General features: G+C 52.0%; 7 protein-coding genes across 7 annotated transcripts; 3 read left to right on the top strand and 4 right to left on the bottom strand.

The window, feature by feature from the left end:
- Nucleotides 1-2,346: 2,346 nt before the first annotated feature.
- Nucleotides 2,347-3,765, bottom strand: CLUP02_10519 (IFRD domain-containing protein; the record flags this gene model as incomplete). The annotated part of the gene is made up of 1 exon (XM_049289495.1): nucleotides 2,347-3,765. The coding sequence occupies one exon, from the start codon at nucleotides 3,763-3,765 to the stop codon at nucleotides 2,347-2,349; it is 1,419 nt and encodes a 472-aa protein (XP_049146640.1).
- A 593-nt stretch (nucleotides 3,766-4,358) lies between these two features.
- Nucleotides 4,359-4,568, bottom strand: CLUP02_10518 (uncharacterized protein; the record flags this gene model as incomplete). Its single annotated transcript, XM_049289494.1, has 1 exon — nucleotides 4,359-4,568. One exon carries the CDS (start codon nucleotides 4,566-4,568, stop codon nucleotides 4,359-4,361), a length of 210 nt encoding a protein of 69 aa, XP_049146639.1.
- A 2,485-nt stretch (nucleotides 4,569-7,053) lies between these two features.
- On the top strand, nucleotides 7,054-9,313 carry CLUP02_10517 (FHA domain-containing protein; the record flags this gene model as incomplete). The annotated part of the gene is made up of 3 exons (XM_049289493.1): nucleotides 7,054-7,087; nucleotides 7,154-7,365; nucleotides 7,418-9,313. The coding sequence occupies 3 exons, from the start codon at nucleotides 7,054-7,056 to the stop codon at nucleotides 9,311-9,313; spliced, it is 2,142 nt and encodes a 713-aa protein (XP_049146638.1).
- Nucleotides 9,314-11,101: 1,788 nt separating this feature from the next.
- Nucleotides 11,102-11,476, bottom strand: CLUP02_10516 (uncharacterized protein; the record flags this gene model as incomplete). The annotated part of the gene is made up of 2 exons (XM_049289492.1): nucleotides 11,102-11,288; nucleotides 11,346-11,476. 2 exons carry the CDS (start codon nucleotides 11,474-11,476, stop codon nucleotides 11,102-11,104), a joined length of 318 nt encoding a protein of 105 aa, XP_049146637.1.
- Nucleotides 11,477-13,525: 2,049 nt separating this feature from the next.
- Nucleotides 13,526-13,804, top strand: CLUP02_10515 (uncharacterized protein; the record flags this gene model as incomplete). The annotated part of the gene is made up of 1 exon (XM_049289491.1): nucleotides 13,526-13,804. The coding sequence occupies one exon, from the start codon at nucleotides 13,526-13,528 to the stop codon at nucleotides 13,802-13,804; it is 279 nt and encodes a 92-aa protein (XP_049146636.1).
- A 1,438-nt stretch (nucleotides 13,805-15,242) lies between these two features.
- Nucleotides 15,243-23,187, bottom strand: CLUP02_10514 (uncharacterized protein; the record flags this gene model as incomplete). Its single annotated transcript, XM_049289490.1, has 7 exons — nucleotides 15,243-15,963; nucleotides 16,053-16,105; nucleotides 16,663-21,639; nucleotides 21,695-22,202; nucleotides 22,279-22,451; nucleotides 22,548-22,743; nucleotides 22,916-23,187. 7 exons carry the CDS (start codon nucleotides 23,185-23,187, stop codon nucleotides 15,243-15,245), a joined length of 6,900 nt encoding a protein of 2,299 aa, XP_049146635.1.
- A 947-nt stretch (nucleotides 23,188-24,134) lies between these two features.
- On the top strand, nucleotides 24,135-25,188 carry CLUP02_10513 (uncharacterized protein; the record flags this gene model as incomplete). Its single annotated transcript, XM_049289489.1, has 5 exons — nucleotides 24,135-24,357; nucleotides 24,411-24,500; nucleotides 24,605-24,735; nucleotides 24,804-24,908; nucleotides 24,985-25,188. The coding sequence occupies 5 exons, from the start codon at nucleotides 24,135-24,137 to the stop codon at nucleotides 25,186-25,188; spliced, it is 753 nt and encodes a 250-aa protein (XP_049146634.1).
- Between the last annotated feature and the right edge of the window lie 519 nt (nucleotides 25,189-25,707).

The following is a 25,707-nucleotide window of genomic DNA, read 5'->3' as shown; positions in this document are numbered from 1 at the left end:
TGTTCACTGTGTTCAGATATCCATCATACCGGCCGGGGTCACTTCGATATCTCGATGCCTTTGCCATAACCTTGTCTATCGCTCCGAAACACTCTCACCCACCCCGGTCACTCCCAGCCCCTCGACCCATATAGATAGATAGTCTTACAATCTTCCTTTGCCACAAAGAGACCAACTTTCCGTCTTTTCTCTATTATCCCTTTCGTACGAAAACAAGGTTTGACAAGCATTTCTTCCCTCTCCCAACCTCCCCTCTCTCTGATCACCTCACAAATGCAATTTGCAAATAGACGCCAGACGCCATCGGGACGGGCTTTTCCCACTTCTGTCACCTCTATCCACCTGTGCTCAAACGGGATCCCCTGGAAACCGGGCCCCCACAGCACACCAGAGGTGGGACTTGCGTGGGCTGGCTCGGGCGCCTGTTTCCAAGAGTGATGTTTCCCGTCTTGAAGTGCTAAACTAAAAGCCAAGTGGGTTCAACCTCTTTTTTGGCTGGGCGACGGGAGGATACCGATCATCCACTAGACAAGGGTCTCATCGTCGGCGCCACGAGAAAATAGTCTCGAGGTGAAAACCGAAAATAAAATTGGCACGGGGAACCTTGCCGGGACAGAGCCACCACTGACGGGAAGTCTGAGTGACACTTTTGACACTTTTTTTTTTTTTTTTTTTTTCGACCTGGCGGCACGCTGGCTTCTTTGTGACGAGGTATTGATCAAGACTTATTCGGAAGATCATGATTGAACCTCGAGATTAAACGTCTGAAACATTTTCGTCCGTCTGTTGCAGACGGCGCCGCCTTGTGAACCGGGCAGCGAGTATGACTTTCCTGCTGCCCCCCAAGACCTTTCACTTGAGTCCGAGCTCGAGCTCTTCCACACTTGCAACATCGAATGACGTTCGTACGTCATCTCACAAGAACAAGCCGCGGCCCCCAGAAACACACGGACGCTGCTACAAACAGGGGATACGATATTTCAGCTATCCGATGTGCCGATTCCCATCCCTCCTATCACCGCCTCCCGTTAGTGGTCACTGTCTCAGTCCTTCATAGAGAATCGAGTGCGCAGTTTAGGTAAGTCGAGTAAAGGGGGCAAAAAAAAAAAAAAAAGATTGAAACACAATACGGGTAAATCGCCACTGCAACCAAGCGAAACGGTGCTCCAAAAACCCGCGCACCTCAGCTCTCGTCTGCTTCGTTCGACCCCACGAGGCCTCGAACACAAACGAAATAGTCCGATTTGTCCACGTACTCCAACCGGCGGTGGCGAAGGCGCACCTCGACGGGGTGGCCCAGACTCGATGGACTTTCCACTGCTCCTCCGTCTGGGGTCGGCGGCTCATGCCGGTCATCCCGCCTCCCTCCCCCGACCCGACCACGCCCGTTTGTAAAGGTATGTTGAGTGGTCAAGAAAGGTTGATGTGAGTGCATCAAGATGGGTTCGAATTCGAAGTCGTAGGAGCACGCTGCATATCCAGAGTCTGAGGGCTTTCACGGTTTCAACTACCTACTTACTGCGAGCCATTGGACTGCATCGCTGCCCCGTCTCTGCAGTTGTCCTGCAAGTCAACTTGAGCGGGATTTCATCAGCGCCGTCTGTCGTACATGTACGGATAGTTGGCCTGGGTTCACTTTCGTGGCCCCCAAAATGGGCAGCATCACCTTCCGTTTGTCGCCGCTCAACCGTTCTCCCTGAAACGAATGCCACCCGAACATGTTGCCTCCAGGACACATACATCGGCATCCCTCCATAGCTTCTTCATTGGGTATCGGCCAGGGACACTCTTTCTGCCGCCCTCCCGTTCTCTTTCCCCCCTCCTCTCCAGCTCGTACCCGACTGACCACCAACGCTACATCAAATGGCAACCGTATATCCAACCTGCTGTGCGACATGTGAACGCCGCCCCCTGATGGATAGGTGCAGTCGTTGTGTAGCGCCGGCGGCGTAAGTCTTCCATTGAAAATCAAAACTAAATGGTGTGAAGAGAAATCAAAGAAAACATCAACACATCACAAGTTCAGTCAAAGTGAAGCCTCAGTTTGTCAACCAATGTCAATTCCTAATGACGTAGGCTAAGTGTATTTAGCAACGAGGATCCTCCGCTCTGTGGTATCTTCTGCCTCATTTCGCAATACGTAAGGGTTATGCCTCATACTATGCGTTTCGTATCCCCTTTTTTTTTTGTTGGACCGTAATGCTCTATCGTGAATCTGTACATAGGAAAGAAAGCATGCCAATGCAATTCTCTCCACCAATGAATGCTGCTCCCAAAGCATACACCATATTCTTTCCATTCCTCCCACACTTCCCCAGTCGCTGCTAAGAAGCAAACGATCCCCTTCTACCTCCTCATGTGCTTCGCACTCTTGTTGGGACGCGCTGCGTATAGCTGTGCCGCGGCCTCCTCCGTCTCAGCGTTATCCAGCAGCTCCGCCACAGTAGGGTTGTCGTTGAAGTGCGTAGGCAGTCCGCCACCCAGGATGGTTTTCGTTGCCTCGACACGCGCCATGAGAGACCACGAGTCGATGAGTACAACTGTAGAACCTAGACGAAGCTTCTCGCGGTACCCGAATGCGCGGTTCTCGCCGTCGTCGTCGTCGCCCCTGCGGCCCGCGCCGGGATCGGCCTTGGTGCCGCCCGTGTGCGGGTTAAAGGCCGGACGGCTTGCGCTCGAGTAGCCCGGCCCCTTTCCGTGCTCCAAGGACGAGACGATGCTGGTGAACTGCTTGCGCAGGTGTCGTCTGTCCCTGCGCGCCGTCTGCTTGACGGAGGGCTTGGAGGCCTCGGCCATGAGGGCGATGAGCTTCTTGGGGTCGTACTGGAGGTTCATCGGCTCGCCCGTCTCCTCCTCGTGGTCGCGCGCCGCCTCGAAGATGAAGGCGATGTTGAAGCCCGCGCTCGCTTGGACCTCCACGTCGGTGCTGTCGAGTTGCTCCACGAAGGCTTCGATGGCGGAGTAGACGTTCTCGGTGATGTCGTCTACTTGGCTGGCAACGAAGGCCCAGGCCTCGAGGGCGGAGGTGACGACGTCGCCACTGTCTGCTGCGCCGACTGATTCACCGTCGCTTTCCACGATGGTGACCAGGTATTCGAGCAGCTCGCTTGCTGACTCTTCGCCACCACCGCCGTACATCGTTGTGACTGCCATGGCCCAGATCGCGGCCGCCTTGACGTCGTTGTCGTCGTCGTCTTCAAGGGTCTTCTCGAGTTGCGGGTAGATGTCGTCGAACAGGGAGTCTGATGGCGTAGTGAGGAGGGTGGCTGAGAGAGACTTCAGGGACATGAGGCGCTCGAGGGAGCTACCTCCGGACCTGGTGTTCTTCATCAACGCTGTGACGATGTCTTGTAAGGAGTTGCTGACTTGACGGCCGCCGTAGTGGTGTTTGACAAGGTGCAGGTAGGACATCAGGGTCGCCTCGCGTCTCTGGGTATTCGTCCGCTTGCGATCTTGCAGCTCGACGATGCGATCTTGTAGTAATTGCGCCCAGTTGGGTTCTGTTGCCTCGTCCAAAGCGGTATCCGAGTGATTTGACAGGGTGCTCATGGTCATGCCATCATCGTAATCGGAGTCGCTGCCTTCGTCTTCTGAGGCGTAGCGACTACCAGCGCGAGAATGTGCTGGGGAGTTGATCTGAGAGTGGCCAGGAGAGACGTTGGGCGAGTTTCTCATGGAGGCGCGAGCGGACTCGGGGCGTGATTTGGCCTTCTTGGAGACGGTCTTGCCGCTCTCGCGAAGAACCTTGAGTCTGAGGTCGTGCATAGTGGCGACAGTGTAAGGTGGAATGTGTGTGTAAGAGTGGTGTGTAGAGTGTAGAGAGAGAGAGAGTTGCTGTGAGCGGAACTTCTCGTGGGAGAAGACCTGTATATGTGTGGGTTGCCTGATTTGTGAGAATCGGGGTCTAGGACCTTCTGTGCTTGTAGCGCGGTGGCGTTTCTTTGAAGATGGTGTTGCTTCTAATTGTGTTTTGCGTCCTTCTCCAACAATCCATGGATGGTATTCGGCTTCTCTATATATAGGTCAGGGAGGAAATCCGGAGATAGGTCGAGACGCAAGGGTGAGTGCGTCGAATCCGGAGATAGGTTTGGACCGTACAAGTTGGTGATTACCTAGCGGCTCGACGAGTATTTGAGAGAGTTCAAAGGACACCGCGGAAACTGGAAACTGAAAGATGGGCTTCGTGAGTCACCAGACCAGACCGTCTTTTCGGAAGTGAGGAGAAGCTTGGGGATTTTTAGGGCAACGGTTGAAAAAAAATAAGTTGTGGAGGGTCGGAGAAGAGTGGTGAAGGTGGTGGGTGGCAGCGATAGAAGAAGAGGGTGGCATTCACATTTCATCAGAGGGGAACCCTTGATTCACCAAGGATGCCTGTCGGGTGTTGCACAGGGATCGCAGAAAAAGAGCGAGCGAGCGTTGTGGATGACGAATGACGAAAGAGACTTTTCAATCGTGTGTAGGGCGAGACACGCAGCTGGATGCAAGGTTGAGCTCGGGGACAAAGCAGCAGGATGGACAGGAACGGCGGCAGCGGCAGCAGAACATCCGGCAAACAAAAATCCAGACATCAGGCGCATTTTGCCCCTCCATTCCTGACATACTGCGTATTCATGCGTACTGCGTAAGGATACATCAGTCAACTTTTGTCACTCCACACGCTCGAGGTCAAGGACTCCAGGATGATGTCTTCCTGTGGGGGCAAAGTGGGCGTGGTCTGTCCGCTCGCGCATTCCTGGGAGTTACCCCTGTAAGCAGATCATCCCCCGTCCTTGGTTACGTGGTTGCGGACGGAGTGTGGTCCTCCACTCACTGTTGAACTTCTGCCCGTTGAACCGTAGTGTTCCGCATTCGAGGGAGAAAGAAAGCCATGGATGACTGTGATGTAGCTTGTTGCTTGCCTTAGGTAGGGAGTCACTGCGTATGGGGAGAACATGGGGCCATTCGGGATTGTGAGATGGATGGGAAACAGATACGCATACAGGCGAGTTGAAGTGAACCCAGCCGGCATCATCTGACCGTTTCTAAGTCTAGACATTCACGGGCGGCGCCAGTGAATCCCCCCCCATCCCTGGTCTCTCATCCGCCGCCTAACCAGATTCGTCTGGATCTCAACTCGTCCCTCTGGCTTTTGTTAGCGATGGGCATGAAGGGAACCAGTGACAGTTTGCGACAGCTCAGGGCACCCGGTGACAGATGAGCAGATGCAACCCGATCTGCCCCTAGGTCAACATTATGTCGATAAGGCAGGACAAAAATACCTATTGTCATGCGTGAGGTACACGACCAGTAGGCCTCAGGCGAAGCACGACTGTATCGTCCGCCTCGAGCAGACGTGGAGTAAGGCACATCGTCTGTCGCTCAATACTACTGCTGCCAAGGTACTTTCACTATTCTTTGTTATCATCACTTATATATTGATGAGAAAATACTCTTTGAAAAGCGCAGTATGATAGTCATAGTTACAGAATAATTCCAAGAAGGGAGGTACCTGTGTGTTGGCGTGTTCAATCACCGAGTTGGCACCTTGAGGCCTGTCAGGTGCTTCCTTAGGCCAAAAAATATGCAAGGGTGAGCGTGAGGTAGGTGCGGATAAGGTAGGCAGATACCTTGGGAATTCTGCAAAGCAAAATTGAAGAGCGCGCACTTGCGCAGATTGGGCTCGGCGACGTGGACGGTAGGAGCTGGCCCGGGTTTGAGGATAGGTAGGTAATATACCAGATTGACAGAGGCTGAGATGGCTTTTCTCAACTGAGGTGTTCGACCAGGTTGATGAGAAAGCCATGAGAGTCACAAGCGTGAATAGCTACTTACACCACACCAGAGCGGGCCTTCCTCAATATTGGTTGGTACAACCTTGACAAACTACTTTATCCTTGGCCGTTAGGAGCGCTCTATGCCGTGCAGTCTATCGCCGTGAGACTATCTATGGCTGCCCTAGATTATACTGAGGCAAAGTCCGACCTATCTGACAGTCATCCTGACTGTGATGCGTTTTATGCCTTTCTGAGCTCTGAGGTATCTCGAGAATTTGAGGCAAGGCAGCGGGAAGGTACATCTGTTAACCCCGCTGGCCTCCTTCACATTCCAGCTGTCAGGCGCCATGTGGTGAGGTCTAAGGTGTGCCCCTCTTTCCTAATCCCGTCATCACTAAATTGGAACGCCCCGAGCCTGATCTCAGACACGCACTGTGCATCTCTGGCGGACCATTCGAGGCAACGCAACTCACAGTCAGGTTCACCAAGGTACGAATCATCGGTCTTACCTTACGTTAAGCTGCCCAGTACCTTCGAAGGCAGCCCGGGAAGGAACAACTGAGGAGGTGGTCTTACCTTCCTTTCGTTTGGAGCGACCGGAACTCGAGCCATCGATTTCATGGTTCGCAGGCAGACCTTGTGCTCTCTCTCACTTCCCAGCTTCACTCTTCTTTACCTCATTCACTCTTACTTACCTACTCTCCATCCTTATCAGCTTCGACACTACACTTCGACACTTCCACACTTCCACACTTACCGCTATCGAGACAAGTGGACGTGCCGGGACTGTTCGGACCTCACAACCTCGCTGCTGATAACCCCACCAACCCACCTCACTACCAGACGCCTCTCCCCACTGCACTTGCCCAAGACCCCGATATTCCCCCTGCAACCTGCCCCTTCCACGCACCAAGCCGAGTGCGATAAGGCGTTATCGCTGCCTGCACTGCCGCGACTGCCTGATACCGAACAGTGACAACACGGTGCCTGCTCCGGATTCCTGCCCCACTTCATCCACCTCGGCGACCTCGACTTCCAACTTACACTGTCTCGTTCCTCCTGCCTTACCTTTCTGTCTCCCTCCCGCCTACTCCATGCCCGCTCATTAACTTCAGCCCGCGAAGGAGAGGCTTTACTTTAGTCACTTTTTCCTCCTTCACAGCAAGACCGTGGGCACCCAAGACAAACTTCCATCCTCCATCACAATTACCATCGCTCTCGGGAGCTCCTCATCGCCCTCGTTCTCTTCTTTAACCCACTCTCGCCAGATCACGGATACAGTCGAGAAGACGTTGACAAGATGGCGACGGGCGTGAAGCCTCAAGCGGAGGACGGTAAGCTCGACACTCCCATTTCGCTTCCCCCTCTGAATGATCAGTCCTGACAAAATCATGGTCTAGTTCTGCTCACCGTCTCCGTCCAATATCCAAACCCCGAGTTTCACTTCCCGGAGCGACGGGTTATCCTCGAACAGAAGCACCCAAGCGTTGTGAACATCGGCCGGACAAGCAGGCGATTTTCCAACTTGGAAGCAAGAGCGGATAACTGCTACTTCGATAGCCCGGTGATGTCCCGGGAGCATGCGAAAATCACCGTCGACTGGTATCACAAGGTATGTCCTCTACTTGGACCATATTTACGCTGAATGCTAACACAACGACTAGAAACTATTCGTCAAAGACGTCGGCTCGCTGCACGGAACCTACCATAACTCTCTAAAGCTGTCTCCGCATACAGCGAAAGAGCTGGCAAGGGGCGACATAGTCAAGTTTGGGATTGACATTCAACGGTCCAACGACCTCTTTCCCCCGTGTACGATCCAGGTGGACTGGGAATTCGACCACCTAGCCAAAGCCAAAGCTTCAGAGCTCAGCGGTCGCCCAACCTTTTCCGTCCCCGATGATTCCGACTCAGAGAGTAGCGACGAAGACATGTCTACTACGGACGATATCCGTGCCACCGTCGAGAAGATTCGCAAGATCGAGATGCCTAAATCGGCCACAGGCTTGGCTGGTTCCTTTCCCAGCTTCATTCCTCCGGGGGTGGAGCCAATTGTCATCGACGAAGATATCCAGAAGGATACAGATAAGCCCTCCGAACGTGCTCTCAACGCCACGCAAGATCAGGAGGTGACGATTGAGCTGGATGCTCCGTACGACGAAGAGGAAGACGAGGATATGCCCTCCAGCCATAGAATGAACTCGAAACTCCCTCTGGTACTCGCATCGGAGTCAGAATCAGAGGACTCTTACGATGACGACGAGTCCGAAAGCTATCCCGATGATGAACCTTCGAGCCAGGAGATGCCCGACGCTTACGACGATGACATCTGCCTCAGCGACTCCGAGAATTCCGAGCACAGTGACGACGCTGAAGCCGACAGCGTCTTTGAGAGCGAGAGCGAAGATGAGAACCTGACAAGAGCTCCAAGCTATGACGAGGCTAAGGACATGGCAGCCGCTTGGGAAGCCCAGGATCCTTCTCTTACCTTCACGCAATCGCAACAAATGCTCAGCATTCCGCACGCAAGCTACTTCCCTCAGCCAGATGCTGGTCGCCATTTCTTCCCCGCGCCTATGCCGTCACTCCCTTCTATCATACCTTATGTAGGTTTGCAAGAACAAGGACGACAGAACGACCTCAGACTGCCGTCGATATTGAACCCTTCGGATGATCACGTTGAGAATCCCTTCTTAGCTGACATGAACCCCGAGCAAATGCACTTGTCTGCACCGACGGATTACCTTCTTCAAAGCGAAGGAGTAGCACCACTTCGTGCTTCATGGGATCGGGTTCCAAATACTCCCAAGGTTGTCACTGCCACGGAGTCTCTAGCGTTCTCCCAGGACGATGGGCCATCAGCTGAAGCCCTTGGCCAAGCTACTGGAAAGCCGGAGTTTTTCGCAGCCAGGGAGGTCAATAAGCAAATCTTGCGCCGCAATGAGCAAGATAACGATACAACCCCAGTCCAACCTCGCAGCCAGGTTCCCGAGCCGCCTGCGACTTCCACTGAGCCATCTACGTCAAAGCTCGGGCACCACATTACCTCCGATGCAGCCACCGCGCCGGAGCCGGTAAATGAAACGCCCAAGTCGGCCAAAGTGGCCGAGTCGGCCTGGTCTAGTTCTGGGGAGAAATTCCTCAATAGTCCTCAAGACTTCTCTCTTACATACGCAACGGAAACTCCCGAGCTTGATATGACCAGTGCATATCAGTTCCAGCAAAGCAAGTTGGGCTCACTGGCACAGACTGAGGATACTTCACTGAATATCCCTACCGGGGAGAAGGCTACTCCAAAGCGTAAGGCTAGTGAAATCTCAACGCTCACGCCTCATGAGGAGACGATCGAGGCGGCTGTGAAAAGTGCTGAAACCGGGGCGCAAATAACGGCCGAACAGCCCATAGTTGTTTCTGTGGTTACAGAGCCGACACCAGAAGCACCCCCTCCCCCTAAGCGTCTGCGAAGCTTTTTGAGCAAGGCTGGGTACTTCGTTGGTGGCGGCGTGTTGACTGCGGCAGGTGTCGTAACAGCACTTGCTGCAACCGCCCCTGCTCTTTGACGACTTGATTTAGGCGTTCTTCATCTTCATCTTCGACTTAAGGCTTGGTTTGATTTCTTGAGAGGGAACTGGATCGGAACGGGCTCGACCATTTGGGTCTACCCGACTGACTGTTAGTCGCGGCGTTGAGAGCTTGCGGGATCTGGAATTGAGAATAAGGAAGTGATGGGACGGAACGATTCAAATTTGATGATGCTTCGGTTGAGAGGGCGGCCGGGGAGGACAACTCGATCAGGACTGGAGGGGCGGGTTTTCTTACCTGGAGGTTTATGACATTACTAGGCTGCTAGGTATTCGCTTCTCTATTTCTATCATGGCTCTCTATCACGATAGTTATCGTTTTAGTCCATAGCAGTCAATGCTTAGGTAACGGCTTTTTCCTTTGCGATTCCAAGCTTCTGATGATACCTCACGTCGATACGGAATACATGATTAAAGAGATGAATGGAACAAACCATTGCCGGAAGGCCACAGAGCCCCTGGGTACTCGTCATGTTCTAGGTTTGACGAACCCCATGAGCAACTCACCCAGCAGATTGGAGCTGAACTGTTCCGTTTTTCTTTTTTCTTCAGAGGCTGCTTGAAGTTTGGTGAGATCGCGGAAGCAAGGGCGTCGTCTAGTATACGGCACACCTGTGCAGATATATGGTATATCCTCATTCTATGCCTGGCTGGACTTTTACGGGTGTCATCTTACTCGTCTTAGTATCAGTCTTGAATATCTCTTACAATAACTATGTGGAACTCTTCCCGGTAATTGATCTAGGTTGCGAATGGTCCACCCACAACCAATAACTGTGCAATGACCCTTTCTCAGTGAGCCTGTGGGGTTCACAGTAGTGTAGCCTAAATACACTGAAGGCGTCACCTTCGTGTCAGGTCATGCTATTGCTGTTGTACAACTCAAGCCTAGTTCTCAGAGTACGTATACATACTTGGTTCTTTCACAAGTATCTGAAAGAAAAGGCCTCGAACTCCGCTATGAGTCTGTCCGACCCGCGGATATACTTCATAGGTTCCTAGAGGGAGAGAAGGGAGCGTGGTGCAATTTCCATTCAAGGCGCTTACTTGTCTGTAACGTAACCGGTGACTGTATGGTATCGTGTGTGTCGAGGCCGGCTCCTTTCGCGTGATCACGGCCCTTTCGATATCGCTCCAGTAGCAATGACCGGGTTGTCTTCCGCGGCGGTACACAAACCGGCTGATGCCACGCTACCTCGTAGGGTTGAGCGGATCCTCTCTCTGTGTTTCCCGTCGGTCGTCCTTGCAGTCACGAAGGACGTACTTGAGTGGTTCCGTTCCTCCGGATAAGCGAAGGGGACACAAGTAGGGAAAGGATTCGGTATTTGCTGCTACCAGTATAGGTTTGTTCTGGCACCAACTGTTCCGTCCATGTCGTGGTTTACCTGCGGCAGCTCGGAAAGCGAGAGTAAGTGACCCCATCAAGAGACACTCGATATTCATCAAGGATATAAGCAGCATCGAAACAAGAGTCGTATTTCCTTCCAAGTTTCTTCTATCCCTTTATCTGATCTCAAATATGAAGATTTCAGACTCCTACCGGACTGGCGTGCTATTTGTTGCCTAGATTCCCGACGAACACTGTACTTAACGCAGTGGAACTGGGATGAGCCGTCCGCGCATGACACCAACGCCCTGTACCTTATACCTATACGAAGCCCAATTCCAAACCAGACTAAACCTCAAGAAAAGATGAACGTTCTATTAGATATGTATGGAGTTTATCTGGTTGTTCGGAAACCAAATGATGGCGTCGGCTGCCGTGGTTTAGTGGCAGCCGGCACCGGCAACACCTTGACCCGGGCCTGTCGGTCCCGTCGGTCCCTTGGGTCCCGGTTTGTTGTTCTGATCATCGGCTCTTGGCCGAGAACTCAGAGCTTGAGCTTGACCAGCAGCCCCATGAGGGCAGGGGACTCTGACTACACCTCGGGAGTCGCAGGTTTTGCATGGATTTCTGCGTGACAAGCGTCAACGTAGAGTCCAGCAGACTCTGGATTGGGGATTGCCTCACCTTTCGTGCCCACCGCAATGAGTGCAAGTTCTGAAGTCCCACCTGCCAGAGTAGCCATCATCGATGCAGCCGCAAGTTTCATTCTCATCACTCGCCATGGCAGATGATGAGGTCGTGTTCCCACGATTCATAATGATTCAATAAGATGTGACAACGTTGCTAATAAAAGAAGAGCTCAGGTGCCGTTCCCAGATTTGATAGGTGCTTTGCTCTGGATGAAGATCGTGAGATAGAGGAGAGTGCTTCGCAGGGTGTTCGAGAGACAAAAGGAAAGAAAGCATGGTGAAGGAGGGAGTTGCGCAGATTTATACTTTTCTCCATCACGACACTTGAAGGACCAACCTCCCCTCAACACCATGAAAGTCATCGCACTCACGTAAACCCTCCAACATCTGATCCTTCTTGTGTGTCGGTTTGCCTCACCGCCTTTAACCAGCAGCCGGTCTGGAGAGCATTATCGTCTCTCGGGCCCTCAACGCCGGCCAAGACATCACCAGAGAGGACAGCTGGCCGAGTCTTGTGACCCATGCCTTGCTCTCGACTTCTTCTTTCTTGGTTGCCTCGTTTCATGCCGCGGACTAGCGAATAAGGAGACAGTGGTGGGTGATACTTCATATGTCGCCTTATTCTCTCTCCCTTTTGGGTAAGTAGGCATGCATATTCTTCGAGCCGTCTTTGGAGGGGCAGGCTGTCTCGGCAAAATGTTGGATCTGATATTGACGTCAGCCGCAAAGAAATACAGGGCTTACATATCCTGTAACTACAACCCTCGCCGATGCCGTGGTATGAGCAGACTCATGTGCTCCCCGGCGCCTGCGTTCCTTGCGTCGAGCCCCGAACCGATCTTGCTGCTCTACGATCTCTCCTTCAGTTACGTCCGGCTGAAGACGACCTCCAGATTATCGGTTTTGAGATAAAGCCCGAATCATTGTTCTCGAATGACAATATGCGCGCCTCTTTCTCCATTCGGCTTCACCTACCTCGGACTCTGATCTGATTCCTCCCGGGCTGCCAGCTGTCCCTGCGATCACGTCTCCAGTCTCGACCGACAACTGCGGCTACCCGTGTCGACCCTTGCCAATCCTCCCACACAGACGCACACCAGCACCTCGAGGGAGCATTGGAAAGCTGCGGGAATACAGACCCATGCAATGCGGAGGTTTCCATTAGACCTTCAAGCAGAGGGGAGAAGAACCAGGCAGTGTTCGATGCAGCCTGTCCACGCTGCGCGGGCTATCATGCGTTTGAGAGACACCGTTTCCTTTGGTGTCCCAAATTCTCTACTCGCCCCTGATAGTGCGACCAAATGACGGCTTCATCGTCAGACCAAGCATTCAGGATTCCCGTGGCACCTTTCAAATCACCGAATCTATTTGGATAGTCCTCCTCTCATCACTTGTCTCGTTGTATCGTCAAGCGACACCCTGCGGCACGGCCCATGCCCGACGAAAGCCATGACAACCACATGTTGGCCACGACACACGCATGCTCCCGCATTGCTTTCTCCCATTATATCCGAGCTTAAGTCTGCCTAACTCGAGTTCTTCAGGACAGAGTGGTCTGCCTGCGGAACGCCATCACACAACAAAAAACCTAGACTCACGATGTTGGCATCCCGTAATCGAATCTTTCTGGTTTCGGGTGCTCTAACTCATCCGCCCCGGCATAATGCTTCACCCACTATGTATGGAGTCGTAGAGGTCTCGACGACAGATACAGCACTTCGAACCATAGTGGTACATGAAGCACCCCAGAGCGACAAAGCGATCATCAAGGAACGAGCGCTGAAGAATTGCAAGCGCCGAAAAACTACAGCAGAATGCTTGCCTTCCTAGACAAGACCCGGTGTTTCCGACCCATCCGTTCATATCCTCGGCCGATTCCCTGCTCGTGCCACCCACCCTTTCCCTCGACCAGCAGCATTGGACGCGATCCCCAAAAAGGATCATCTGACCTCCTTGTACTCTCTGTGACGGCTCGTCCAAAACTCGAATGCCGAAGGGTAGGTGGCCTTGTAATCGACGACGATTATCGTGAAAGTTGTCGCGGCCAAATCTGCGCCAGGAAAGCTGCATGTTGTTGATTTCTCTTTTCTCCCGTTACATCGCAGGGCGCGTCTTCGAATGGTCACTATGCATGTCTTTGACGATTCTTCTTTATCTTGAGGATCCAAATTACGAATGGTGATTACCATGCACATATCACTCTTGCCGAGTGGTTACCCTGCCGTTCTACCTTTCGTTTTCTTCCTGCTCCTCCCCTCCTGGAGACGATTCGCGGCGCCTAGGCACTCACGATGTTTTCCAACAGGCCTCTTTCCAACGACCCCTCTCTCATTCCCAGTCCTTACCCGTGGTGGCGTCTCTCACTGCAGGCAAACATCTTATCTCGGTGAGCGGAAGAACCAACAGGATCCCAGTCACCGCGGTCCTTTTGGCTCTTGGCCCCCCAAGCAATAGAGGAGATAGACGCAGAGAACAAGATCATGACAGAGACATGGTTGAGAGACGAAGAGGTGATAGGTAGTGTAAATCCGCAAAATCTAGGTCTGGATTGAGCTTCAATTGCGAAGCCTCCTGCAGGTCTCAAGGTCAAGAAAACGGAAAAGGAAGGGAAAAGTCCCTTTTCCCCGAGCCCCTCGACACTGTCTCACTGCGAACGAGACAACCAACGACGTTCTCCCGCTACGCATCTGCGCGCCTCCAATATATTTACAGCATGACTCGGCCCAGCCTACGGGATGTGAAGACGTGATAGGACTGGATCATCTAAGCCGCGAGATAATACAGAGTATTTCTCAACCTCAGCCCATGGACTCATACGCTTTTCGGCTGTCAACTGCACAGAAACGTCGGCAGTGCACTGTCACCGTCGATGTAGCCTTATGGGAAATCTCATGCCCATGCCCGTTCACTTCTTACTTCACTGCCGTGCGTCACGAGAAAAAGTACCCGTGCAACCAACACTATTGATCAGTGTGTCGCTAGCCCTTGCTCGTCTTTCTGTCCAGCTAACATGGCTATGCTTGGGAAAGTGGGCGTAAGAATGTGTGCGACTTCTAGACTCATCACCAGCTATTTCCTAGGCTGTAGCAGGAGAGCGTATCTTTCGTCTATCCTGCGAAAACGGCAAGTAAGCCATATGCCAGCTACAGCAGGTGAGAGAGCACAGTATGCCAGGAACGCCCTCATCCGGGAGCCCTGAGCCAGCCAAATACCATGCACAGGTAGGGGGCACAGCACCAAGTTGACAAGCAGTTCTGATAGGATGGACGAAGATGGCTATGGTAAACCAATCATGGGCATAGCCACAGTGATGGTCACATCTGAAGCCGTAGCTACGGCCGAGTAGAAAGCAAGTGACAATAGTCGCCACTCCAAGAGAGTCCCGAGTCGTACAGATTCGTTGGTCTCGCGCCTGATTGGCACTGACGTATTACCGCTCCTTTGGTTCCATCTGATACTCCGACTGGATCTGCAAAACATTGACGCAGTATCATTGGCATTCTGGAGGTCCGAGTCTACCCTGAGCTGTGTATCTCGGAATCGAAGTAGCCATGTCACAGATGTAGAAGACCGCGATGAGATAATCATGTTTCGAATGATGCGCTACCACGTGGTTCTCTCATCAAGTACGACTGTTTCACCGTTTGAGAAGATCGACTCATCTTGGCTTTGAAGAAACTGAACGGAAGACCTTGGAGCTACTCAGGGTCCCGAGGTCATCCAGTCACAGTCCCGCTACAATAGACGTCGGCTTCTCGGGTACTACGTACCAAGACGGGAACCCGGCTCGGGTGCTGAGAATAAGTCACGGCGCGAGAACAGACAAGTCGAAATGAATCAGTAGCCGCGCGAGATGAGGACGAGAGCAAAGCTGGCATCCAACTTCTGAAGTCTATGAGCGTCGCAGGAACCAATACACGCTTAATCCAACCCCTGCAACGACCGCCACTCTTTCAGCCAGTTTGCGCAGCAACAGCCTCTCGCCCGCGCGGTGACCCTGCTTCTCGAAAAAGTCTGCTCCCGAGTTCGTCCACGGATAGGGCGTTTCCGGCACCGGCGAGCCGAGAAAGTCACACAGCGGCACCCACCCATCCTTGGGCCCGGAGAAGACGAGCATCCTCTCCGGCGTCTCGCGCGTGATGGCTTCGACACGAGCGTGGTGCTCGTCATAGGGTCTACGCCCGGGTACCGCCTCGGCCCACCCGCCGTACGCCGTGTCCATGATGAGCCGCAAGAACGGCCACCACGCGGCGCGAAAGGGGTCGAGCGGGTGCAGCAGACGGAACACGAGGGAGCGGCGCAGCTTGAAGACCGTCTTCTCCATGGAGGCGCGCCATGGTTCGTAGTCGCGCTTGGAGACGATGATGCGGGCTTCCGGGTAGGCGGCGGCGAGGTCCTCGGCGAAGAGGAGGGCGTGCGGGCATTTCACGACGTCGTAGTCGCCCAGGAGCTTGTCGAATTCCGCGCGGCCGTAGGGTTTGCAGCGGTTGTGGTACTTTGCTTCGATGGCTTCCGTCCAGAGCGGGATTGACTCTTGCCAGGTTGGCCACATTGCTTGGAAGGAGAAGACTTTGAAGCCGAGTTGCTCGAGGGCGCTGTTTAGTGCTGTCGGGCTGAGTTAGTAAAATAGCATGGCTTGGGTTTGTGGAAGTTGAGGGTGTTGCGATATGGGATGAACGTGTTTTTGAATGGGATGACTTACATTCCGTGGCCGTCCGCGGCAGTCCGAGCAACAGTAGCTTCATCGGGCGCGTTCTCGTGTTGGTGACGGAGTCAATGAGGCGAGGCTTTTCTGAAGTTTCCATTTTCGATAATGACGAGTCTCTTGTGTATTCACTCCCGTTTGCCATATTTTCGTTTCCGCAGTACCTCTTGAAAGCTTCTCATCTCAGCCGAGGTTTTGCTTCTCACTCGTGAGTCTTTATAAGTGAGCGCAGGTGTCATGTACCGGGGCTCGCGGACTAGGTTTCTATTGTAGCAAGGGGGATAAACCTAACTCGGCACAGATTGAGCTGACTCGTAATTGCTCATCCAGGATTCCGGGTAGGAGATCTGGATGAGGGTGTGTCTCGAGGGTAATCCACGCCCCTACTCCCCTGGTCCTTCTCTCTCGCTCCGTTATTGACTTCTTTCGGCAAATACGCCATTCAAGGTGAAGACTTAGAGAGTAACAAAAACTCCGGAAGACAGAGTGGATCTTCAAGATAATGATAATTGCTAACCCAAATTTTCCGTGAAGTGAACAAAAGCTATGTATCTAAGTCTATAGATTGTTGAGCTGCTTAGAAAGAACCAATTTTTTATCCTCTCACTTCCTGTACCGAGGGCTCGCAGAAACATCTCAATGCCTCTACGATGACATGTGCTAGATCCTCATTCACTCTTGGGATCATGATGTCAAAGTGTCCTCCCTGAACTACGTGCTGCCTCAAACGTGGCCCTGCTAATTCTTGCCATTCTTCTGTGAGCCGGGCTATAAATCTTTCCGGTCGTGGTTCCTTCAACCATTCTTCATCATCACCGTTTATGGCATTGCCAAACGATCCGTTGCTCAATTCCAGCGCTTTTTGCAAAACTTTAGCTGGGAACAGCGAAAAGTCGCCGTTTGACGAACAGACTAAATACAACATCGCAGTGTTCTCCTTCTTGTCCTCGTAAAGGGGTTCAAGTTTGAAGGCGCTGTTCATGAGGATGAGATATAGCATGTGGTTCTTCTGCCACTCAGCCATGCTTGACGAAGCATGACCTCCAGACCATCCAAAGAACCCTGTCGCCTCGAGATGCTCAACTGAGATCGCCTCAGGACTCAAGCAGAGATTGTGCATCATCTCTGCGTAAGACTCTATCACGAGAAGTCCCGAAACTTCATGTCCCAGTTGTATGATCTGTCTTGCGCATTCGTATGCAAGGCGCCCTCCAATCGACCAGCCACCGAGGAGATACGGACCCGTTGGTTGGATCCGAAGAATTGCCTCGACGAATAGTGAACAGTACCTATCCATTGAGAGGTCGGGTATGGAACTCGTGCCGTGGAATGGCGACTCAAGACCATAGATTCTCGTGTTGGTCTGTTGGGATAGGTTCGGCGGAAGCCCTGCGTACACGGAGCTGCTGCCGGAGGCGTCGGGAAGGAGGAATAAATTGTGTTTGCAATGACTGGAACCTTGCAAGAGAGCAACTCTACTCGAAAGTTCAGTACTCGTAGCGCGAGTTGTTTCGTCTGATACCCGGGCGATGCTCCTGAGTGAGATTCTGGACTTCTCAGCAGCATCTTTACCTAGTCTGGGTTCGACGTTTGCGGGATTGATATCCGCGCAAAGCGAGGCAAGGTCGCTGACAGTTTGAGCTTCTATTAGAGCTGTCAATGGAATCTCAACGCCTAACTTGACGCGAATGGTATCTGATATGGTAGGAGCCATCAAGGAATCGACACCCACGTCGGCTAGTGCGGTGTCTTGGCCAATCTCATCGGGGTCTGCATGCGTCTCTTTGGCCAGTATTGAGATGAGTGTATCAATCAAGCTCGCTGGGCCTGAATCGGCGACTGCCTTATTTTCATCGAGTCTCACACTCTTTGACGGAGAAATGGGAGTTGGATTTGACAACTTAGTTGTAGGCGAGATGACCTGATTGCTGGACTCACCCCCGTTCATTCGTACCGTGGCGTCCTCGTAGCCTTTACCACTTTTGCTTTTGGTTTCCGGTCGTTGCTTCAGTTTGTGGAAGCGCATGCCACTAATAGCTGCCACCGGGCACATGTCGTTGTCCTCATCAAACATTGCAACGTTCATGATGACATCGCCTAACACGTCTGCTTCGCCGTGGACGTAACAAGCGTACATGTTGTTGCTTCGCGGACGCTCCCAGAAGTCGATGGCCGCACATCCGGTGAGAACGTACACCGCTCCGGGATCAGCAGCCACATTCATGTTCACTGTGAATCCAGCGGCCTGCATGGCACCATCCAGCCAGACCGGGTCAATCGTGTAATCTCGGTTTGCGGGCCCCGCCGTTGATGTTGTTTGAAGCTTCGCGCAGGCTTCATAACCGAGGGGTGCTAGTGTGAGGTTCCGGAGAACATGATACTCTGAAGAGTATTGCATAACGGACGTCCACATCTTGTAAATCATCTGCCCATTGAAGTAGTTGGAAGCGGTGTTGCTTCGTAGCAGATTTATACGAGAGACGGCCCGGATGAGTGTGCGAGTTGTGTGCTCGCCTCTTATACCATTGGCGTCTTCCATCACTCGCAGGATGCAACTTGCGTGATGAGTCTGACGCTCGACACCGCTGAAAGTGACATCGAATTCTGAGGCTACAGTCCGTTTTTGCAATGTTGTTTCAAGAGTCTGGATGGAATCGTTGACAGTATCAGTGTCTATCGTGATAGCCGCGATCAGGCGTAGTGATCTCAGCCCGATAGACTCGAGGCCCACCCGTTTGCCGATCCTTTCTAGTACAACAGCGAAGGCCATGTCAACCAGTACGCCTGCAGGGCATATGGCCTTGTTACGGATTGCATGACCAATTATGAGACTTCTTAGCGGCTCTTCTTGGATATTCGTAACAAGGGGTTTCTCGATCGTGTGTATGTCGTCTTCTAAGTTGAGTGTACATTCAGACATAGGTGTATCCAGTTGTGTTGAGAGTGAGGATGACGATAATGACGGTGATGATGAAGGGAGATGGCGGCTTTGCTCTAGAGGAATCCAGAAATTCTTGAGATCAAAGCTGTAGGCTGGTAATTCTAGCAGACTTCCGATCTGTTTCATCGAACCATGGTATCGGCTCCAGTCAATATCAACCCCAGAATTGTAAAGCCTAGTCATGCTGGAGGTGATAGCGTCAAGGCATGCCTGACTTCCGGTTCTTGTAGCTTCGAGAACCTCGGCCATGCTTTCTTTCCCGGTGGTGATGTTTGACGCAGTCATGTCTCTGCACATCGATGTTGGTGAAATCGTCAGGAATATGGTATTTCGACCAGGGCTGAGTGTCATCGCAGACTCGATGGCGTCGGAAAATAGTACAGATTGGCGGGCGTGTTTGGCTACATGCTCGGGCCCGGACGGGAAAGCATCGATCAGCGAACCCGTCACCGTCGACACAAAGTTGATCTGTGGTTGACTGGCAAAGGAAGCTTGTTCACCAACAGCGAGCAGATTCTTCAGAATCCCGTCCATCTGACCCGTATGGAATGCGTATGGTGTCTTGACCAAGGCACTTTTAATGCCATGTACCTTGAGAAGGCTTTGCAACTGCAAGATACTGTCGAATGGCCCACCAACTACAGTCTGACTTCTTGAGTTTCTGCATGAAACCTCGACTGCGTACTCTGCCAGGAACGGAGTGAGCCGTTCCTCTTCGGCCAATACAGCCAGCATCCTGTGGGTATCAGGCTGGCAAGACTTTTGCACCAAGCCTGCGCGTTTGCCCACAAGCCAAATAGCATCTGCAGCAGAGAGAACGCCGCATAAGTGCAGAGCCGCATACTCTCCCAGACTATGTCCGAGTACAGTCGCGGGCGCAACGCCCCAGCTCTTCCACATCTTGCTGACAGCAAGCTCAAACACGATAAGTGCGACCTGTTCTAGCACGGTACTCGGAGAAGCTTGCGCTATATCGGGAGTGATAAGGTATTGCAAGACTCCGGAAAATCCCAGGGACTCACTGAGTTTGTTGTAGTTGTCTAAAGCATCCCGAAAGGCGCTGTTGCTGTCATATAACGGCCGGGCCGAACCAGCGATTTTCCCGCCCTGCCCGGAGAACACGAAGACAATATGCGGCGCTTGTGGCGCATTTCGAAATTGAGGCGATGCTTCATTTGTGCCATCATGCAGAAGCTTGATAATCTCCGTCGTGTTTCTAGCCCTGTATGCAGAGCGGTATGGAAAGTGACTTCTTCGTTCACATGTGGTGTAAGACAAGTCGTCAATCGCTGCAGAAGGCTCCTTCCTGACGAATTCAAGAAGTCTCATCTTGTTGGCTTGAAGTGCAGAACGGCTTTTGCCAGAAACCACAACGATGCGTTGCTGTGGCTTTGTTATGTGAACCTCTTCGCGGCTGGGTTGTTTTCTGGTGGTTTTTGAGTGCCTCTTTGAGCCTTCCACAAGTATACTGGTGTTCCCGCCAGCTGCTCCAAAGCAATTTAGTACGATGGCTGAATGGCATCGACATTGTTTAGAAGACTTTTCGAGTGGCTTTAAGGGCTTAGCTATCGAGTTGATGACAATCTCCAGCTCTTCCAGCGGAGGGAAATTGTGGTTTAGCTCTGTCCTGAGCCCGATATGTGGAGGAACTCGGTCATGACGAATCATGAGAAGCGCCTTCACCAAAGCTGATATACCGGCTGCACCCTCGCTGTGTCCAATATTGGCCTTGATGCTGCCGATACGTAGCTCACTGGATGGTTTGCCTGGTGAGCCCCTAGGGCGACGACGCGGCCCTCCAAGAACGGCGGCTACAGCTTCAATTTCTGCAAGATCACCTGCCTGGGTCCCGGATCCATGAAGCTCGACATAAGCCACATCTTCAGGTTGCCTCAACGATTCGCTTAGAACACGACGCAATAATGACTTCTGAGCTTCTGCGGACGGGCGAGTGATGGGATTCGTGTCCGTTGAGTGATTCGTGACGATGCCCCTGATGACGCCATGAATTATGTCCCCATCGCTTCGCGCATCGCTGAGACGCTTAAGGACGACAACAGCCACTGCCTCAGCCCGCGTATAGCCGTCCGCTGTAGCGTCGAAGGTTTTGCAGGCTGTGCCGGAGGCTCCCAGAAATCCGCCGCAACGGAGACCCGCGTACATGCCGGCATCACCATGACCTGAGATGATGCTGGCCCCGCCAGCGATGGCCATATTGCACTTGCGTCCCCGAAGAGACTGCACGGCCAAATCTAGAGCCATGGCGCTGGAGGAGCAAGCCGTGTCCACTGAGACTGACGGGCCATCCCATCCAAAGAAGTGATTCAGACGGCCGGGGCCGAAGGCGCGCAGACCTCCTGTCACGTAGTATGGATCGTCCTGCGTCATGTTATGTTCGCGCCAGTCATCCGTAGCCTGTCCAACAAATGTTCCCACGTGCTGTGTATGGGTATCCTTGTTATAGCCTGACATGTCCAAGGCCTCTTGCGTCGTGAGTAGCAAAAGTCTCTGTGATGGGTCTGTCTGCAAAGCTGCTCTGCCCGACATGTTGAAGAACTTTCTGTCAAAGTGGCCGGCTTGTTCGATGAAGCACCCAGTGGGCAAGATATCGCCATGGCTATCGGAGACCCTTTCACGTGGCATCTGGATAATCAATCAGCAAACAACCCGTACAAGTGTTAACCATGACCCCACTCACTCGGCTCGAGGTATCACGGCCATCACAAAGTACATCCCACAGCTCTTCCGCACTTTCAGCCCCTGGAAAGCGGCCAGAGTAGCCGATGATTGCTATGAGATTTTCGTTTCCCTCTTCATCGCTCTCCTCATCGTCGCTATGACTGTCACCGTGATTGTATCCACTCATGCTGTCGCCTGTCCGTTTATGTTGAAGAAGGGCGGGACTGAAGATGGCACCAAGGCCAACCCCCGAGTTCTTTAAGCGACGGGCAAAAGCACTCCATTGAGATGCTGGGCCAAAAGTGTATAAATCTGAAGGAGATTTGACTGGCTCGAGTTGATGAGCAATCTGTTTCGCCACTCGTGCTGGACACGAAGGCCGCTGTAGAATGTCGCGGAGTACCTGTGGCAATATGGCCCGTAATGAGCTGCCCTTCACCACTTCTCCGGTGCTAGATGACAAGATAGAGACACGAGACTGAATTGGCGAGTCGAGAAGCCGAGAGTCTCCTAAGATATCATCATAACTGGATCGGTTTAATATTAGTAAGATATCCCCTCTCACATCGTAGTCACCTTAGGAGATGAGCCGCGTATCCTTACTTAGGTTCACGAAGGTGTTCTGCATGATATGCAGCAAAGATCGGCAGGTCTTTCATTGGAATATTGCGGAAGGTCTTTAGGCGTAGTTGACTTAGTGTTGATAGTGGGCCTGAGATGACAGACCACTCTTCCAGCTCAAAGCTCACATACGCTCTCTTGTGAGCCGAAACCTTCTAAAGGCGCACTTTGTTAGCTTTACGTGATCCTCACCAATGCTTGCCAGGGTGATGGGGATGAGATGATTTTGAAAGCTACTCCTGTTCTCTTACTTCATAGTCAGGGCAATGCGCCATGGCGGCGATGCAGTCGTGTCTTGGTAGCTGAACCGCAACAGCCCAGACCGAACCGGGATGATCTTCCAACTCCCAAGAGCGTTGAGTAGCAAATTCCGTTACGCGCTTCACGATTCTCGATGTCTCCAGGGTAAGATCGACGAGGTGTCCCGTATCTCTTGCCGCCGCAACACTGCATGCGAGGATGAGCCCGATGCATTCACCCACTAGTATCTTGGGACGAGTGTCATGAAGTATACTTGGGTCTTGTTGACACTTCCTACATATCATCGGGGAAAACCCTCATACGTCAGTTCTTGACATTAGGATAGGCTTTGTTCTTTCAGAATATAAGTACAACTGACCAGATCATTGAGCCAAGCTGTGATATACAAGGCACAAGAGCAGATGACATCGGATCTGCCCGGTAGGCAACATCTGAAGCGACCATTTCTGCCCACTCGAGCACATTATGTTGTTCGCCCGTCAAATGATTCAGCCGCTGCGTGGAGAGCCTATGCAGATGTGTCGAGGGAGGTATGGCTCTCCTGCGCAGGCACCTCAGCGATTCGCTGTAAGTGTTGACACCCAGAGACTGATCCCCGAAGTAGAGGATCGCATTAGGTGTTGAGCACATGGCTTGATAAGTACACAGGCACAGCTGCAGGTGATTCGGTCAAGTTTGAAAATAGTCAATGTCGCAAAGCATGTTTGGGCATTGGTTAAGGAAGCTATAGCAAGTCGAAAAGTACACATATCATGGACAACTTCAGTCAGCTGTGTTTACCTCAGTCTGGCCGCCACTGCCACGCCAGGAGGGTGTGCTTAGATCTCGATCATTTCTCAAAGAGTACATGTTCCCCGTGATGAAGTGGCGGTGTTTTTGGTTGATTCCGTTCTGTTGTATCTCAGCTTCGGTCAGCTTGACTCCGTCGTTGGGCGTGCAACACGAAAGTTCGGATACCCTGGCTCGGTCTCGCATCCTTAATCATCCATGGAAGTTTAAGGAAAGTTAAACTAGGGTCAGACCCGTACAGTCGGACCCGCGCATTCGGTACGAAGTACTGCTCTTCGTCTGAAATGACTCGTCAGTCGCTACAACGGCTTCATTAACTTTAACAAGTTGTCCGACTAATCTTGTCTCTGTACAAACGACATGACTAGAGCTACTGGCGATCCATGCTACTCAGCAGTGTCAGCATGTCCGACTTCTAGGACTAGGGACAGGGGGGAGAGAGCTAGCGAACACCTCGCGCAGCCTATAATACGATAACCCAGGTTTCTGAAATTTGTAGACGAAGCGTCGTGAGGCAGAACTCTATTAGAAAGTTGACCGTTCGACTCCGCCGACCGGCTGGGGTTGATCTGCCCCAAATGTCAGAATGAGAGCGATGGGATGCATATATGGCACCTGAATCCGATCATGTGGTTGACTTCGTCAGAATTCTCTCCATCTCTTTTCACTTTTGAGGTTCCGTCAATCAAGACGGCCAATTAACAGATATGGTTTTCAACAATACCAAGACAGAATATTCGGAGGTGCACCAGAGCGAAGAGGGATCCGAAGGCTAAGGAAGCTCAAGAATGCTGCGCCAGCCTGACCGCTTCACGCACTCTGCTTATCGCATGCTGATGGTATCGACCTTCTTGTGCTGCATTGTTTCTGTTGCTATTGGCTTCTTCTTGGGTACCTACGGCTTCAGTTTGGGTTCAAGGCAGACCTCGTGTGCCACTGAGCCGAAGAAAGTCGATTCTGTTACCGGGCTTGGCATGGCCACTATTGATGAGGCACCTTTCATCACCGACGGTATGTGATAAGTATACTGCTGCCATAGCAAGAAGCTGACCAAAGTGACGCAGTGCCACTTGTCCGAAAGAAGTTTGAGCACGACTCTTCGTACAACTTCACAGCCCCGGGAGCGAACCAGAGATGGCTCGATCTGATCTCATGTAAGTCCCATTCGATGCCGCCCACTCAACATTCAACTCTGGAGCGCTGCATAATTCATGCTCCTTGTCATGCTGCGGATCAAAACTTACCCTATGAAATGAAGTTGGCAAGCCTTTCGTTGCGCTGAATGACCCGTCCAAATATGGCCTCCCGGACTACTTCCACAAAGACGCTCTCCAACCCGAAGGTCTACAACCCGTGGCCTGGAATGTTTTCCATCAGCTACATTGCTTGGTATGATTACACTCTATAAGATGGCCCTTGATATAACGTGCTGTCGTAGCTTATATGCTTGTGAACAGGTTTGCTTCCGCACCACTTATATGAAGCTGGCTTTAGACTTGGACGGCGGCTACGATGTCTGCACTCGCCAACACATTGAGCACTGCCTCGAAAGTCTTCGTCAGGTAAGATAATTGCTGAATGCTCGAGAAAAGCCTCAACGGCCCACAAGATGACCACATGCTGACGAGCTACACCCAGGCCACCATGTGTGCTGGAAACATGAACATGGAACGATTTGAATTCATTCACTACCCGGGTCATCATGACTTCGTACCAAAATTGGTCGGTCAGCACGAAATGCATACGTGCCGTGACTGGGACGCCATCAAGGGTGTCATCAAGAAGGTCAGGTCTGAGAACATTCCTGTCGACAAGTATGGCAAACGTGTGCCACAACCGTAACCTCGCCATAGCTACAAGATTGGCCTGTTGAATCCATCAAAAATTGGCATTCCAAGAACAATTACTGTGAAATCACAGCATTGGTGTCAAAGATTGATTTCAGGAGAAGCCCTCTACAACTGAGGATGGGGCGACGAGAAGGGCGTGAGAGCTAATCAAGATACCTGATGATCAGTGAGATCTAGATGAAACTGCTATTGCACTATTGTAACATGACCATTCGCAGTAATTGCGTAATTGCAAAGTTTGGCAACCACGAAGATGGAAAGTTCCGCGTAACCTTGACTTGAACGGATATATAATTCAAGGCCGTTCACTCTGGGCTTTGGATAATCTATTCTCCAATTCTCCCTTGAAAATCGACTGCCCGTTACGCGACTCAGTCTGAGTATGAGTATATTACGATCCGGAATGTTCTATATTAATTCATGAAAACCACTCCTGACACGACTAGAGGACATGATTCAGAACACAAGAGTCTTATTAGAACCTGACCCACGAACAAGGAATGAACATCGA

This window comes from Colletotrichum lupini, chromosome 5, assembly GCF_023278565.1.
Source record: "Colletotrichum lupini chromosome 5, complete sequence".
Lineage (NCBI taxonomy): Eukaryota > Fungi > Ascomycota > Sordariomycetes > Glomerellales > Glomerellaceae > Colletotrichum > Colletotrichum lupini.
Note: the sequence above shows the minus strand (reverse complement) of the source record. Positions and strands in the feature narration are given on the sequence as shown.